The following is a 15,544-nucleotide window of genomic DNA, read 5'->3' as shown; positions in this document are numbered from 1 at the left end:
AAGCAACGTGTAACTATTGCCAAGTGGAAAAGACCTTTCTGAAGAGCCAGCCAAGGGGGGAAATGCAGCTCTGAACACGCTTCGACAGCAGCTGAAAGCTGGTTCCAGCTTTCCAAGCCAAGAGAACCACTGAGATAAGCCAACTGCTTTTCCAGTGTGATTGTGTGGCGACCTGACCTGCCGCTCCAGCCGCAGTGGGAAGGCTGACAGCACAAAAGGCCAGAGAGCCTCAGCAGGAGCCCAGAGCTACCTGTGTTGGTGACGCTGTACTCCTCACTCTTCTTCCTGGTTTGGTAGATGATGCAGACCCAGACCAGAGACGTCAGCACAATGCTACACACCACGGCGATGGTGATGATCCCCACAGTCGTACGGTCCTTCCGACAGCCCAGGGACTGTAAAATGCTCACGTGGCTGTGCGCACGCTCTGTTCCCAGGGTGTTGGACATTTCACAGGTGTATTTCCCCGCATCCTCCAAGACAACGTTCCTAACAATCAGCAGCTGGTTGCCGGAGGTGAAGTGATGCCTTTCTGTCACGATGAGGGGCTGGTCGCCTTTCAGCCAGGTGATGCGGGGAGGTGGGCTCCCCGTGGCTTTGCACTGAAGTGCCACAGTCTCACCTACAGACACTACGTGGTCTTCCAGTGGATGAATCAAAGACGGTGTCTCTGCAGGAGAAGAAACACAGAAATTAATTCTTGGAGACAGTGTAACAACCGATTTCTTCTAAAATAAATGAATGCAACTGATGTTCTTATAGATAAATATACAGATTGCTGGTACTCCACGGCCAGGTACCCAGGAGCATGGCAACTGCAAACCACAACACATCTAAACAATCACAACTAAGGCCTTCCCATAACCAGGGGTTGTTAAGTCTTCCCAACAAAGAAACCCCCGAGGACAAGGGACAATGGCTGACACACGTGAATCACTTCATAGGGCAAGAGACATGGAGTGCAATTTCCTTTTGAAGTAATTTTGCCAAGCAGGAAATAGGGTGGTTGGAGGGGCTTCCTTGGCACGTGAGGAAACACAGCTCATGGCTCCCCTTAATTAGCAGGGTATTTTTCCTTAGTTAACTACAGTGTAAAAGAATGAAATAAGACTAGTGCAGAGCACTGCCTCTTTGCCCCCTTTCCATATCTGCAACTGCTGAAGAGCTCCAACAGCAATCCCTTCCAGTCCCCACTTCCAGACCACCTGGTTTCTTGGGACACCACAGTGCCTCTTACCCAGTACAGTCAGGGTGGCGTTTGCAAGCACAGACCCTGCAGAGTTCTGTGCCGTGCAGCTGTAGACACCCATGTCTTCTATCTTCACATCCGTAATGAAGAAGACGTCGTCGTCAGGCATGACATGCATGCGGCGTTCTCGGGCCGCGGGGAAGTCCGTGCCCCCATCTTTCTGCCAGGCGATCTGTGGGGTGGGGTGTCCCTCAGCAGCACATTCCAGCCGTGCCGTCGTCCCTGTCCGGCTCGTGATGTCATGGGGAGTTTTGATAAATGAGGGCAGCACTGGGAAAGAAAAACAAGAAAAAGGGATGAGCAACTCCATGGGGAAAACACCATCTTCTGGGCAGTTCTGATTTCCCTCCTAGACAGGAGATGGATATCATCATTACCTATAGGCAAGAGGATGGTAAACGATAAGCTGCTTTTACAGGATGTATCTAAACCGCTGGGACTATGTGTTTCTGCAGCATACACCTGTCTGCAGAGTCCAAGACTCCACTGAGGATCATCAAACATGGGATTAATGTTACTTTTCTTCTGTGGTTAACCTGGAAATAAAACCCATTATCTCTTCTTTGTATCCTTTCGTATTTTCATTTGCATTTGCCCATTTCATTAGGCAGAGACTCCACAGGAACAGCCAAAGAGAGGCAGCTAAAGCTGTTCAGAATGTGCTGAAGTGCCTGGCTGGATGGAAGCCATCACAAGCTGGGCATGTGCTCCCCACATGGCATTTCTCAGCATCCACGGAGATGCAAGCTGGTGGTGTGAAGAGGTTTGGAAGTCCTCACCATCAGGAACGGACCCTCAGGAGTAACTGCCTGCCAAAAGTGCGTCCCAGAGAATTGTACCGACTCAGGCTGAGGAAAGGAATGAGAAAGCAGCTTCCTACTCACCATTAACAGTGAGTCGGGCCTTGTTGGAGTAGGTAGAGCCAAAGTGGTTGGTGATGATACACTGGTAACGCCCTTCATGGGTGAAGGTGACATGCCGGAGGTGCAGAATGGTGGTGTACTCCATCACCTCACCATCCTTTGCCCGCACGTGGGCAAAGTTCTCGATCTCAGCATTGTGCAGCATCTCGTTGTCTTTCTTCCACGCAAACATCATGGGGGAGCTGCTACTGCTGGCGGCCGAGCACGTGAAACGGATGTCCTTCCCAAGGACAGCCACCGTCGTCTCGGGCTGGATGATGATCTGCGGCTTGGGGAAATCATCTAAAAGAAAGCAACAGGCCTAGTTAGTCCTGGACTATGAGGAAGACTGGAGCAAGCAGAGAGATGCAATGAGAAATGAGCAGGGCATAAGTGAAAGGCACTACAGCACATCTGCTTTCACATCCACTGTTGTCTACACCAGGAGGGCAGCTTCTCTTGCAAGGCATTCCGCCACCGAGACTGGCTCTGCAGTGCAGATGTGCCACACACAACTCCACTGAGCAGCTGCTCTAAGCTGGGACTCTGGTTCCTTCTGTAACCAGTGGTCTGCGATGGTCACTTCATGATCCTCAAACACCTACACGATGCCTAGTTCTCTTCACCAGTGTAGCTGAACCTCAGAAAGATACTGTGGTCCAAAGAAAACATTCTTCCTTGTACACCCCATGCATTAAGAGCAATACTGAATTTACAATTTCACCTCCAGGCCTGCATTAGCGTGAAGCAGGAGGGGAGAGTAGGACACTTAAAAGTGCTGCAAATGCCACCTCTGGGGATAAATTCTTGCAAGCAAGGTGACAGCAGCACACGCTGTCAAAGCAGAAGCAGCTGTATTTGCCTGTCACCCGTCTGGAGTGGAAAGCTTTGCATGCTTTCTCTCTGCCCTCAAGACTGTTGGTTTTAGCAAAGTTCCAAGCAGATTCATTTATTAGATTTCTACAAATGGTGTAATTTAATATTTGACTAAGGTTTAATTAAACAACCAGGCCTCTGGAACCAGGAGTACTAGTGCCTGGAGGACTTGGCAGGCACTGGAGAAGCAAAGCTGTCTTCGCTTTGTGATGTTGCTGTGGGGATGGAGCCTTCATGATCTCTTCTTCCAGATGAACACAGCAAAGCCTCCCAGACTCGCTCAGAGGCCACCTAGGAAGAGCCCTGCCACCCTGGGATCGGGAGGGACAGGGGACACCAGCTGGAACAAAGCTTTTGCTCTGCGTTCAATGCAAGTCATGCATCCAACTTAGTGAAATAGCATTCTCAAAAGCTCAGTTTTTCCTTCATCAAACAGCCATGTGCAGCTCCCCGCAGGATCCACACTGGTTGGCTCCACAGCACAGGGTTTGGCTCACCAAACCAGGCCTTTACTTTGCCCAAAAGCTGGATGCATTAGCGGCATCGCCTTTGGCTTCATCTGATCATTTACATTTCTTTCCTTTACAAGAGAGTTAGTAGATGTTTATGTGTGTGCTGGGTATTAAGTAAAACTGCTCTGCAACCACAGCTCAGGTGCAGTCAACTGCGGTGTTTGGGTGGGAGAACAGCAGTAGGTGCTGTTTAGAAGAAAAAACAACTGTAGGATACAAAAAGCAAGATTATAATGCAACTGTTAGCCAGTTGGTTCATGTGTAATGCCTTACTGGCCCCAAAAAGGGAGCTGTGATGAGGGGATTCTCCTCTGCTGTTTTTCTCTTTTTTAACCCTTTAGTTATTTCCAAGAGGCACGAAAGATGAGTGAAGAACACAAAGCCACAGAAGAAGCTCAGAACACTGTAGAGTGAAAAAAATTATAGCTGCAGTCTTGGTGGTATCAAACCAAGAGGACGGGGGAAGTCTCTGCGCAGCCCCATCTGGAACAGGAACAAGCATCAGACCCTTTGATTGAACATTGGGAGCTGTAAGGAACACACTGGATGCAAGCAATGCGCTGGGTGGTTTTGGTGGGAAGTAAATTGTAGCCAGTGACAAATTTTTAAAATGCAGGCTTGGGCTTCCTTTGATCCCACTGGATAACAAAACAAAACAGAAACCCACTCGTAATAACATGCTAGTAGTCAAAGACAATGTTTCCCAAATGAGTCCTACCCTTCATACAACCTCAAAGCACACAGGCAAGACTTACCACACACAAAACTTTCTGGCAGGGTGGCAAAAATGCTCTTGCTTTTTAGTGACTCAGGATGGGCGCAGGTGGCCACCACAGAGGATTGCAGCTCTTTCTCAACTAACCACTGGGGCAACCATTTCAGCTGGCAGTCGCAGAGGAAGCTGTCGCTGTTTATGTGGCTGCAGGGAAACAAAACCAACACGACCCTGCTGTGAGTCCTGCACGCAGAGAAGGCTGAAAGCTCACAGCCCTTTCATGTTAGACACATTCCTCCCTCCCCCCCCGCAGCATGGGTGGAAGGAAAAAAAAGACTGCAGGGTTGTCACTGAGGCACTAGTGACGTTAAACACATAACACATTTAAACAGTATTTCATCTCCACACAGAGCAACCCACTCCTGTACTGCAGTGACACTCCCTAGCACCTTTTAGTTACTAACCAACTTCCAGAGTGATCTCCAGGAACACACGAGCAAACCCATCCCTGGCTTAAGTGAGAGAAACCAAGGCAGATCACCAACAAAGGAGACATGCAGCCAAGGCACAAGTCAACAGTACAGCCCGTCCTGCTCCAATTTCTCAGAGGTAATTACCACCCGTGCTCCTTCTCTGCCTCTGTGGTTCGAGCATCTTTGGTGGAGACTGAATTCAGGACTTGCTGAACAGTGAGAACATGCCAAGTTCCTGCTGTAAGACCGTTATTTCCCTCAGTGGCCAACACCAGAGGAGTGGCCCCTCCCTGCCCGTCTGTAAGGAACATGTTCACCCACCAGCATCACCAGGGATAAGAGGTGCAGCTGATGTTGTGTTTACTGATTAACAGAAGCAGTGGAAGAGAAATGACCCAAGGCATTTCTGGAAACCCAATACAAACAGTGACTAGTTTGGAAAGCAAGACACAAAAACATTTCTCAGCATCCTAATAGTAATTTAGAAAAGAGCTGTGAAAAAGGGGCAAATCAAAAGGAAGGCTCGAGCTTTGTTTTTTAAATATTCTGGGCCAAAAGGTGGCTCAGGATCACTCTGAGGCCAGAGAAGAACTGCAAGTTTATACCAACAAGGAATTCAGACTTCGGTCTGGTTTCATCCAAGATCCTAGGAAAACCCAGCCTGACCCCTCAGATTGAATGTGATGGTGCCTCAGAGACTGGGAAAACGGCCCCACAGAGAAAAGTCCTGTCCTGCAACACTGCAAGCTGTGCAAGAGCAGGACATCAAGAGCACAGCACAATCCTAAGTCCAGCACTGTGTTCTAAGATGTGAATCTCCTCCTTTTTTTCAACCTGATAACGTCAGGACATCCTGGTCTCAAAGTAGGCAGAAAAGGAGAAAAGAAGGGGACTGGAGAAGGAGAGAATGAGGGAACATAGTGATCTGAATTTCCACATTTGTCCACTTTGCTGTCCTAGAAAAACATGCAGCCCTTAACACACATGATGGCATAAACGCTGCTGGCTGGCTGGCACAGCTCAGAGAGACCCTTCAGATTCAGGACTTCAGTACGATGCATTCTGCATGTCTACATGCCCTATCTAAAAGCCACCTTTTCCATGGTATAGATTCCTTCACAATATCTGGGATCCCACAAGCTCTGATAAGATCAGTCTTTCACCTCACTTTTGTTTCAAGAGCCAGTGCGAAAGATAGAGGTGGATAAACAAACAACGGACACGCAATGTTTATGTTATTCATTCCTCAGTCACTGGTATTAAATGTCATTGCTAATAATGACCATCCCATTCCCATTTCCAGCGTCAGGAAGAAGAATCTGAACGTGCCCAAATACCAAAGTGATTTCTTGTTCTGCAGACACTGCACTACTCCAGAGTGTAGAAATGCACTGACAGTGGATTAAATATTTATGGCAAAGAAGAGAAAAGGAAACCAAGCAAGACTGGAAACAGTGTCTGATAACAGTGCAGGGCCCCACCCTGGAGCACAAGCAGCAGCTCTGATAACACATCTGTATTTTTACACCAGAAGGCTGGATGACAAGTGGATCCAGTTCAAACGGGGCTTATCGCTGAAATGTCAGTACTGTATGTGAATCATAAACATAGGTACAGCAAAGGAGCAGATGGGCCACTGGGAATTAAATCAGTGGTGGTGTGAGAAGGAGAGATGGCTAACAGAACCAGGGCTGGACTTCCTGAGCAGAGATGAATAATTGCACAGATGCAAACCTGCTGGAAGAACCTGTTCCGATCATCTAACTTGACTCACTATTAAATGCAAGATGTTCCTGTGACATCTACTCATGTATAAAAATACCCTGCAGAGGAGGACAGAGGAGAGGAGGAAATAAATGAAATGTAATGCGGATAACACCCCACTGGAAACAACGTGCTACTTCTCACGTCCAGAGCAAGAAGGATCCCTGCCTCCTGAATGGTGTGTGCAGTCCGATTACTTACAGCTGCCGCAGGCTCTTCATCTTGGCAAAAGCATCTGCTTGAATGGAGCGGATGGCGTTATCCCCAAGGTTCCTGCAGAACACAACCAAAGGCAATGTGAGCAAAAGGGATGCTGTGGCTCTGACAAGATCTCTGTATTTAAGCAATGACTCCAGAAGCAGGTGATTTGGTAGCTCCTCATTAAGGCCATATGCACTTGCGGTTCATACACTAACATTGAATAAATATTGCAGAACAACGGTCAACCAACAAAAAATATGGGAATAAATCATTAAGTCATTCCCTACCCCGTCTTCTCACCACACTTTCTCAGTCCCAGCTACCTCTATCATCCATAGCTCAGAAATTCCTCAGCCCCCTCAATAACCAAAGATAGTCAGGAATGTCATATCCCAGAGGAGAGCTTCAGCAAACATAAAGAAAGTAAATAGTTGCACTAAAAGGCATCTGAGAAGTTATTTGAAAGTGACTTTGAGCAGATACTACTGTATTAGAAAAACACTGCAATGTTTCCAAAAGAAGGTATTTTTAAAAGCTTCCCTCACAACTATCGTTAATTAAAAAATTCACTTGTTCTCTGAAAAAGGATAGTGTCAGGTTTAGGGCTTATGTTTTAGTGAGTGGAATGCAGGACAGACAAGCACTGCTTGCAGAGAAACCTCAGTGGAGCATTAATACGGGAACCGTTATCTGGGAATGTTACCCCCAGTCAGGCAGCCCTAACCCTTCAGTACAATCGCAATGGCACCAACATTTCATATGATCATCAGCCAATAAAACATCCAGAGCAAAAATCACACACTTTAACTTGTGCTAATTCAGAAAGGAAGTTATTAATGAATCACTGCTGGAGTCATCAGCCTTGGGACACAGAAAAAAACCTACATAGCGGCAGCCAAAATTTACTTCTTGCAAATTGCCCTACGTCAGTTGTGCTGAACGGGGATGTTCGGTGCCTGCATCGTATGCAGTCGTTTGCAACATGCGGCACTGCCAGAGCCCAGATTTAGGAGGAAGTTGGAGCGAGGGAGGAGGAGAGAAGGCTACATCTGAAATAGCATATTTTCATTGCTAACAGTCTGCAAAGCAGCAATGTGCAAGTCAAGGCGATACTTAGCCAAGAACAAATAAAAAAATTAAGAGCATGCAGATTTGCCATATGTTCTATAACTTTGTTCCTGGCACAAAAAAAGGCCAAAGTTGAGGCGGACTTATAATGAGAAGGAAGCAGGTGGCCCCCACAAATGGACTGGCTTCTCAGTTTACAAAGACGCTATTAAATTGCTAGCAGATCTCTCAGGCAGCTACTTTTGGCAGCCCCCCCCCCCCAAACTCCGAGGCATGGTGGGTTACTCACAGGTGCTCCAGGGCCTCCAACCCTGAGAATGCTTTCTTGGCCACCGACTTGATCTTGTTTCCAAACAGAGTTCTGCAGTTTCCAAACACCCAGTGCCAGATAAACAGAAAGAAAACGGGGAGAGGGGGGCAGAAAGGGAAGGAACACAATTAGTGTGGTTTTATCTGATATACACGCTCAGTGTAAGTCCTGGGAAATCTGAACTGCATGGAGATTAAGGGGCTGAAGTACACTCACTTTCCCACTCCTGAAATTAAATCCTTTTATCTGTATTTGAATTTAATAGTGATGACAGCACAAAAGGGAATGTGCCGTATCACGTAAAAAGGTAGGCTTGCTCCAGCGCTGGGAAACCAGCTTGCTGAGTAACAGCAAGTCCCCTCTATTCTTTGCAGGCAGGCTGCGGACAGGATCAAGTGCAATGACAGTTTAACAAGATTTTGGTCTCTCCCGGTGACTTTTTTTTTCCTCACTTCTTCCCAGAGGGTAAAAGAGTGCTAATCTATTCCCTGCTCCTTGGCGTGGATGGACACTCACACACAAGGGCTGAGGGCTGGCTCTTGGCTGCACATTTACACAGCAGCTAACTGAAGTGACTGCTGCCTTCCTTCCTCAGTTTATTATAAATACAACAGCAAAGTAATGTGATGCAACAAATAATAGGCCAGCGGTAATTTCAAAGGGCAAAAGGAAGAACAGAAAAGGTAATGAACAGAGCTGAGGAGCGTGCCTGCTTGCACCTGTGAGCAGAGGGCATTCCTCTGAAACAGCACAGGGCTGTGCAGCAGCAAGAGGGGAACAGAGAGCCCAGCTGCTCTCTGCAAAGTAACACGTCTCGATAAATATTGACCAGTGGTGATCAGTCAGGGGCAGGGTTCATACAAAATGGATAGTCTCCTCACCTGTTTTAATAAAACATCAACCACTGCCATTAATTAGGAAATGCTCTCCTTCCCCACGTTCTCTCTGTCTAGGGTTTATCCTCCAGGTGCATCTTTTATCACCGCCTGCTGTGCGTGGTGTCCAATGCAAGTCATGACTCACACCTCCGGTAAAAACTTGGCACATCGGGTGCTGTATTTGCCTGAATTTTCCTTTAACATAAGGTGCAACCTGTACTTGTACCTAAAAGGCTCTAAAACTATGACGGTCTCACTGCTTGCTAGCGGCTGGGAAAAGGAGGCTGGGGTGCAAGATGGAGCATGTGCAGCCAACGTATGAGCAAATACATTTGCAGGAGTTCGCAAAGGCTTTCCACAAAGCATCCTTCACATGTCAGGACAATCTGGTGTCTCAGTCATGGCACCCATAAAGCCCAGTTTTGGTGTGGATGAAGCAGTGGATGCCACAATGGGTAGATGGAAAACTGGGGCTCATCAGGCTGTTATGACAGCAAGGACTGAGACTGTACCACAATCTGTCCTTGCAGCCTGAAGTCTTTGAAGAGAATTTGGGTGCCTGTCACTGAGCAACACTATGACCCTGAGTAGGTTCTTACAAAAATCAATCACCCTGATGGTGGTATTGTCAGATGAGCCACCACTCCTGGAGTAGACAGGAAAGGCCGGTTACTCCTTGCTCTGTACAAAAGGTCTGTGGCCCCAGGATCACAAATAGCGTTCCAGAGCAATTGCAACCAAAAGCTTCAGTTTCGGGCAAAGCCACCTCCCAGCCTCCATAGCAAGATGCATGCTTGAAGCCCTTTCTTACGGGAAGAGTTAACTTGGTACAAAACCACAGCCAAATTTTCAGAGCCATGTCCCTTCTCTAATTGTTTGACTGGAGGCGAAAAACAAGACAGCTACTGTAGGCATTCTGGTGGCTGATAAAGGCTCCAGATAGCTACAACCTGCTTTATTGGCAGAGTCATTCCAATATCTACAGTGAACTTTACTGACCTTCATCTTACAGCACCAAAACCAGGGTATTTATTGCATAAGAGTGTGTGTGGCTTTTTCCTCTGGGTGAGATACAAGCAGCAGTAAAGGGTGTGTGCAATTATGTGTACCATCATTTGGTTAAAAGGATGTTGGATTAATGAAGGCTTTGAAAAATCCATTAGAATGATTAATATAGTAAATAATTTACTATATGTGAACTCTGGTCATATGGCTGCATCCATACACACTGATTTCTGGAGCCATACTCCTACATGAGGGTGTTATGCTCAACTTGGGTTTGGCAACTGCAGATTTCTATTAATTGTTTACAGTGGATCTTGGACTCTGAAAATTGGAGATACTGATTATATCTGTTTACTTTTCTGTGCAGAGATAAGCAGTACGCCTGAGGATGTAAATACACAATGTATATAACCACTTGTATAGGTGCACACAACTTTATGGCTATATACACAAGAAACACGTAACAGACTGGTAATAAAGCCATGCCCCGGCAAACTCATTAAAATCATTACGCCTTTCAAGTCTCAACTAACCACTTCTCCGATTCCAAAATGGTTTGAACCCAGCAGCCCCTTCCAAGGGCTGCAGCGGGCTGGAATGCGAGCCCAGGGACGCGGCTCCGCTGCCGGCAGCGCCAGTCGCACACATACAGAGGTGTAATTATACGCTAGGCACACAATTCATTAGAAAGCGGCATTTTCTCCTCCAGCCAGTTTTGCACCTGCGGAAGATCTCAGTCACTGAGTGAGCCATCAAAAAAAACGGTTACATTTAGCAGCTTGAATAATTAGGAAACTCCTTGTTCCCCAGCGATTCCACTGATGCTTTTTATGCTTCAGTGCTTCTTGACTCCCTCTTTCTGAAGCAACCTTTTAATTTAGCTCTCCATCCTGGAGAGCTTCATATATAATTCAGGGAAGGCTAAAGTGACTGGCCTCCCCACCTCTCAGTTTAACACCTTCATTTCAGCGAACAAGCCTCTCTGTGCTAAATCCTTTCAGAGGCTAATCTGTGCCACATCAAAGGGGAATGGCTTTTAAGGCAATCTCCATAGAGCTGAGGTGATTATTAATTCATTGGAAGGTCTCCTCTGAAGTGCCCATTTATTTTTTGTATGCTAATGCATTTAAAGCCCATTGACAGTTTAAACAGAGGCACTAAATCATGCAGTGAAATGTTTGCTGTAAAGGCTGATATTTTATTTTACTAAGGAAAAAAATCCCAGCAGCAAGAAAGATACTCATTTCAACCTTAAACAAAATTACAAGTTTGGGATTTACATGCTGATGAGCTAAAACAGACCTGAGCAAATCCCTTTAAAAGTGACCACTCCTGAGTGTCCCCAAAACGCCTCAAGAAATATAATGAAATAATCTCATATTCTGAGGGGTTTTCTAGCCTTACACTCCGGCTGACAATGAGCGATCCCAGCAACCTGTCTGTCCCACAGCAGGTTTGCTCTGTTAGGTTAATCAGACCACTTCCGTCTGCCCAAGACCAACCTGATCCACATGCTCTTCCAGGCTATGAAACTGGCTGCAACCCGCCCCACAAACCACAGGCACATGTACTTCCCTGCGCTCAACCACACTCAGAACTGGCTCAAGTGCACATGCATCGAAAACCAGAGGTAAACAATGTGAAAAAATATGCAAGCTCTGCTTCTTTAGACTTGTGCAAGCCCTTGCTTCATCCTTTGCTACTGGCAGACAAAACTGTCCATCATTTGAAGCCGTTCCTTGTGCCAGCTGATAAACATTGAACCAGGGTACGGTTGTTTTGCTGCTCTGCCCAGAGCTCCAGGCACAACCCGTACAGCCCTGCAGGCTGCATCGCTCCGGTCCTGCCTCCTCCTGCTCCTGGCTGTACCTCCTGGCCTCTGCCTGACCCCACAACTCATCAGGGTTCATTTCTCCTGGTTGCTGAGTCAATCTTTTCGCTGAACTCTTTCCCTCAATGCTGTCTCCACTGGCTTTTTCACCCCTTTCCTGTTATCTGCACCCAGCATTTCTAACATATCCCAATCATTTGGGACCGCCACTTTTGCTCCCATGCCAGTGGCCACGTTGGAGGGATGCCCTATGGCGGACATCCCACCAGGACTGCTCTCTCTCTGCTTTCCTTCACCTTCTCCCCCTGGTCAAAGGAGCGCTGCAGACTCGTAACCCTACAGCCTGCAATACCCTCTGGAAAAAGCATCTGCTCCCACTGCCTTTCTAGCCACTCGCATGGTTTCACTGGCTTCTTCAAACCAAAAACTTCAGCAAGAGCAGCCAAGGACTCTCCCGCCCACCACAGCTGCTCCTCTGCCTTTTTCCTAGCAACTCTTCAGAATTTTTTCCCAACCCCACGTGCACAGCCATGCCTACTGGTCTCTCTCCATCCCACACTTCTGTCTCCCTGCCTGACTGCCCCCATCCTTACATCCTTCTCTGCCTTCTGCCTCACTTTACTCGCAGCTACAACTTGGTTCCCTTCTCCTTGGATCCACTGACTCTCCACAACAATGATCAGACACCATCTATGTCTGCAACTTCAAATTTCTCTTCTCCACCTAAGCATTACGTCCCCATGAATCCTGCCCCAGCTCTTCCCACTCCCCCAGGAGTCTCTAATGAGAGCACGACAATATACCGCCTGCCAGGATTCATTCTGGCCATCTGCTACCCATCGAGGTACTTTTACTGCACCTCTGGCTGTGCCATCTCAGCATCAGAGACAGCGCGATGAGGGGGTGCTGAGAACTGAAACAAAGGCAAGAGGTAATGATTAGAAAGACTCTTGATTTGTCACAAGCCATCAGAGACTTCTCTCACAGGGCTGATTTACACAGCCGATTTCAAATGGAATTCGAACAAGTACAGAGCAATGTGAAAATACTTGCAAGCTATAAACATTTGCAAGGCGCATGCTTGCCTTAGGTTTCTTTTTATCTCTGTAAGAGCCTATGCCCCATGGTGCCTTTTATTGTCGCTGCACATGGAAGCAAGCCCAAAAGATCACTCTCAGACAGAGTATCCCACAGAAAGGAATCCTGTTTCAATCCTCTGTTGTAACAGGAAATGGGGTGATTTTTCTCTTCTGTTTATTGTTATTTGTTGCATCAATCAGTGCTTTGCTGAAGATTGCAAGGGGTCTTTTTTTGTTGCTCTTTGCTTTTAGAAGCGAGGAACAGTTGTGCTGAATCTTATAAATGAAAACAACGTAAGTTTCTTTCTCCTGTCTCTGAGCTACAGTATGTGGCACTGTCTGTTCATGGCTTTAAAAGGACTATAATCTTCAAAACACAAGGGCCTGATAACCACATCTGCACTCTTGCAGTAAGCCTTCAAAACTACTACATTTCAAATTTTCTGTTGATTTTTATCTTGTTGCAAAGGGAGGAAGACTGCGATGGAGGGAAGAGACCCAGCCCCACGCAGGCACACAACTGTTTCGCAGAACTTCAAACCCAGGGATACTCACAGCTTGCTCAGGTTTTCTAGCCCTGTAAAGGCTCCATTGGTATCTTCTATTGTGCCTGAGATGTCGTTGTGGTCCAGTTCCCTGGGGAGAGGACAAGAGAGAGCTCATAATCAGTGTCTTAGTCCCAGGCATTCCAAAACCAGCCCTCTGTTGCTGAAACAGCAGATAACCACTATTTAACAAGTAGGTTTGAGACCTTTCCTAATTCTGTGCATCCAAAGAAAAGGAGGAAAAAGAAAATAAAGTCCTAAAACTAAACTGCAAGGAACAGTTGTCCTTAAATGCTACTACAAAGAAGATAATTTTGGCTGTTTCAATGTATACATGTATTTTTCTGTAGCTGTATCTTAGGAAGATGATTTGGTGTATTTTCTGTGAAGCTGCATTTTTTTCTGGCAATGAACTTGAAAGCTTAGCAAAGGAAAGCGCCATCATCACTACACAACCCCAACTCTCTTTATAATCACTTTTTTTAAAAAATGAGTAAGAACTCTTTTTACAGACTTAGCTTCTTTTGGCTTTCAAATTGACCATCAATTACAGGAGTCAAAGAGGTCTGAAGAAAAACAAGCACACAGAACAAACAGAGAAATCCACAAAAGCTGTTTAAACAGTCTGTTTAAAAATCTTTCCCTCCTAGCTTTAATTCCATCTAGTAATGAATACCCAGCAACACAGACAGAAATTTATCATTTCTAATGTTAAGTAAAAAGAAAGAAAAAATAAATAGGCTTTGTTGGTTTTGTTACATCACTTGGATCTAAAACCCAGCAAAAACCAAGAACAAAGCAACTAAACTGTCCAGATAACCCCTCTGAGCCCTCAGCTGCTCCTTTCACACCTTTTGAAGATTATCAGAACATTTCCAGTTTAAATATATGAAGACCAAAAGGGAAAAACGATTTCCAGAACAAAGTATTTTGTTGCATTCCCAGCACTGGCATCTGAGTGAGTGTAGCTTTTGGGCTATACAGCACAAATACACAATAATCCACAAGAAGAGAACAGAAATGTTTAAAATCCCCCAGTTTCAATACTAGGATGGTTTTCCCCAGGCGAGACGAGACTTTTCCTCCCAGTACCTAAGCTGGCTGCAGTCTTTGCTCGTTTCTCAGCTTTGGTGTGTGAACTAAAGCTGTGAAGGGAGATGGCCAAAAGCCACAATTCCTGTTTCTCAACTGGCTTTAGCCTGAGACCTGAATCCTGCATCCCTGGGGAGCCTTGGCCTCAGCCAGCAGCCCTGCGGGTGTCAGGGTGATCTCTGGGTCGGTCCGTGCCAAAGGGATGGTTAAAACCGAACCTCCCCACGGGGTGCAGGTGCACATAATGCTGTGGTGGCATAAGAGACAAGTCCTGGAGAGACGCTTTGATGTGCTGACATTTTCAGGGCTGTTTGAGTTGAGTGGGAGCAAATATATCCTCCTGGAGCTTAGTTTCTACATTTCCCCTATGGTTGCCAAGCCAATGCCCATTGTTCTGTTTGGTTTTCAAGGGCAAATCCCTTCTCAGACATTTCTCCTCTTCAGTTCCACCACGGGCTACCAGTCTTTGGACCAGTAAACCCTTTCCCATGGCAGAGACAGACAAGTGGGAAGAGGCTGTGGGAGCTCTCTGACACACACTTTTATTAATTGACTGCCACACATTGTGTTTTACTGAAAAAGAAAATGGTATTGCTTGTTCATCCAGAGGCAACTCAAAGGTTTAGTGTTAGAAAGGAGGAATAAAAACCTTTTTAACGAATGAGTGAAAATAGAGAGAGAGGGAAAAAAGAGTGGGGTATTTTGGCCCGGCTCTCTTTGTATTTAAACTCCTCTCCCAGCCCCTGTTGCCAATTTCCTATTCTTTCTGGCTGGCTGAGCTTGAATGCTCGAAGCCTTGTTAATCATTGTGCTCTGAGGTCTCTGGGCCTGACCTCTATTTGAATAGCTCCACATTTCAGCAGTTTCACACCCACCAAAGGCTCCCCAACAATAGGCCATAATTAAAGCATGCTCGGGTCTTTTTCACCAGGTGCAGGACCCAATAGGCCCTTCTCTTTATTAAATTAGAGCTCGCTCACACACTCCCTGTCCGCCTCCCCGCTCTGCCCTAGACATAAAAGAGGCTCCACATTCACTGCAGAG

The 15,544-nt window shown here is 46.4% G+C and overlaps 1 protein-coding gene across 1 annotated transcript in view; it reads right to left on the bottom strand.

The window, feature by feature from the left end:
* The window catches only part of LRIG1 (leucine rich repeats and immunoglobulin like domains 1), a gene marked incomplete at its 3' end in the record, with an annotated part of 88,871 nt that overhangs the window by 3,707 nt on the left and 69,620 nt on the right, over positions 1 to 15,544 (bottom strand). The window contains exons 9-15 of the mRNA XM_080350802.1: positions 13,419 to 13,499; positions 8,050 to 8,121; positions 6,693 to 6,764; positions 4,295 to 4,458; positions 2,134 to 2,454; positions 1,238 to 1,519; positions 251 to 670 (exon numbers count right to left, since the gene is read on the bottom strand). Of these exons, the coding sequence (XP_080206928.1) occupies positions 251 to 670; positions 1,238 to 1,519; positions 2,134 to 2,454; positions 4,295 to 4,458; positions 6,693 to 6,764; positions 8,050 to 8,121; positions 13,419 to 13,499 (1,412 nt within the window). The remainder of the gene's footprint in view (positions 1 to 250; positions 671 to 1,237; positions 1,520 to 2,133; positions 2,455 to 4,294; positions 4,459 to 6,692; positions 6,765 to 8,049; positions 8,122 to 13,418; positions 13,500 to 15,544) is intronic.

Source organism: Nesoenas mayeri (genome assembly GCF_963082525.1).
Source record: "Nesoenas mayeri genome assembly, chromosome: 10".
NCBI classification, from domain to species: domain Eukaryota; kingdom Metazoa; phylum Chordata; class Aves; order Columbiformes; family Columbidae; genus Nesoenas; species Nesoenas mayeri.
The sequence above is the reverse complement of the archived record's forward strand: the minus strand, read 5'-3'. Positions and strand labels throughout refer to the sequence as shown.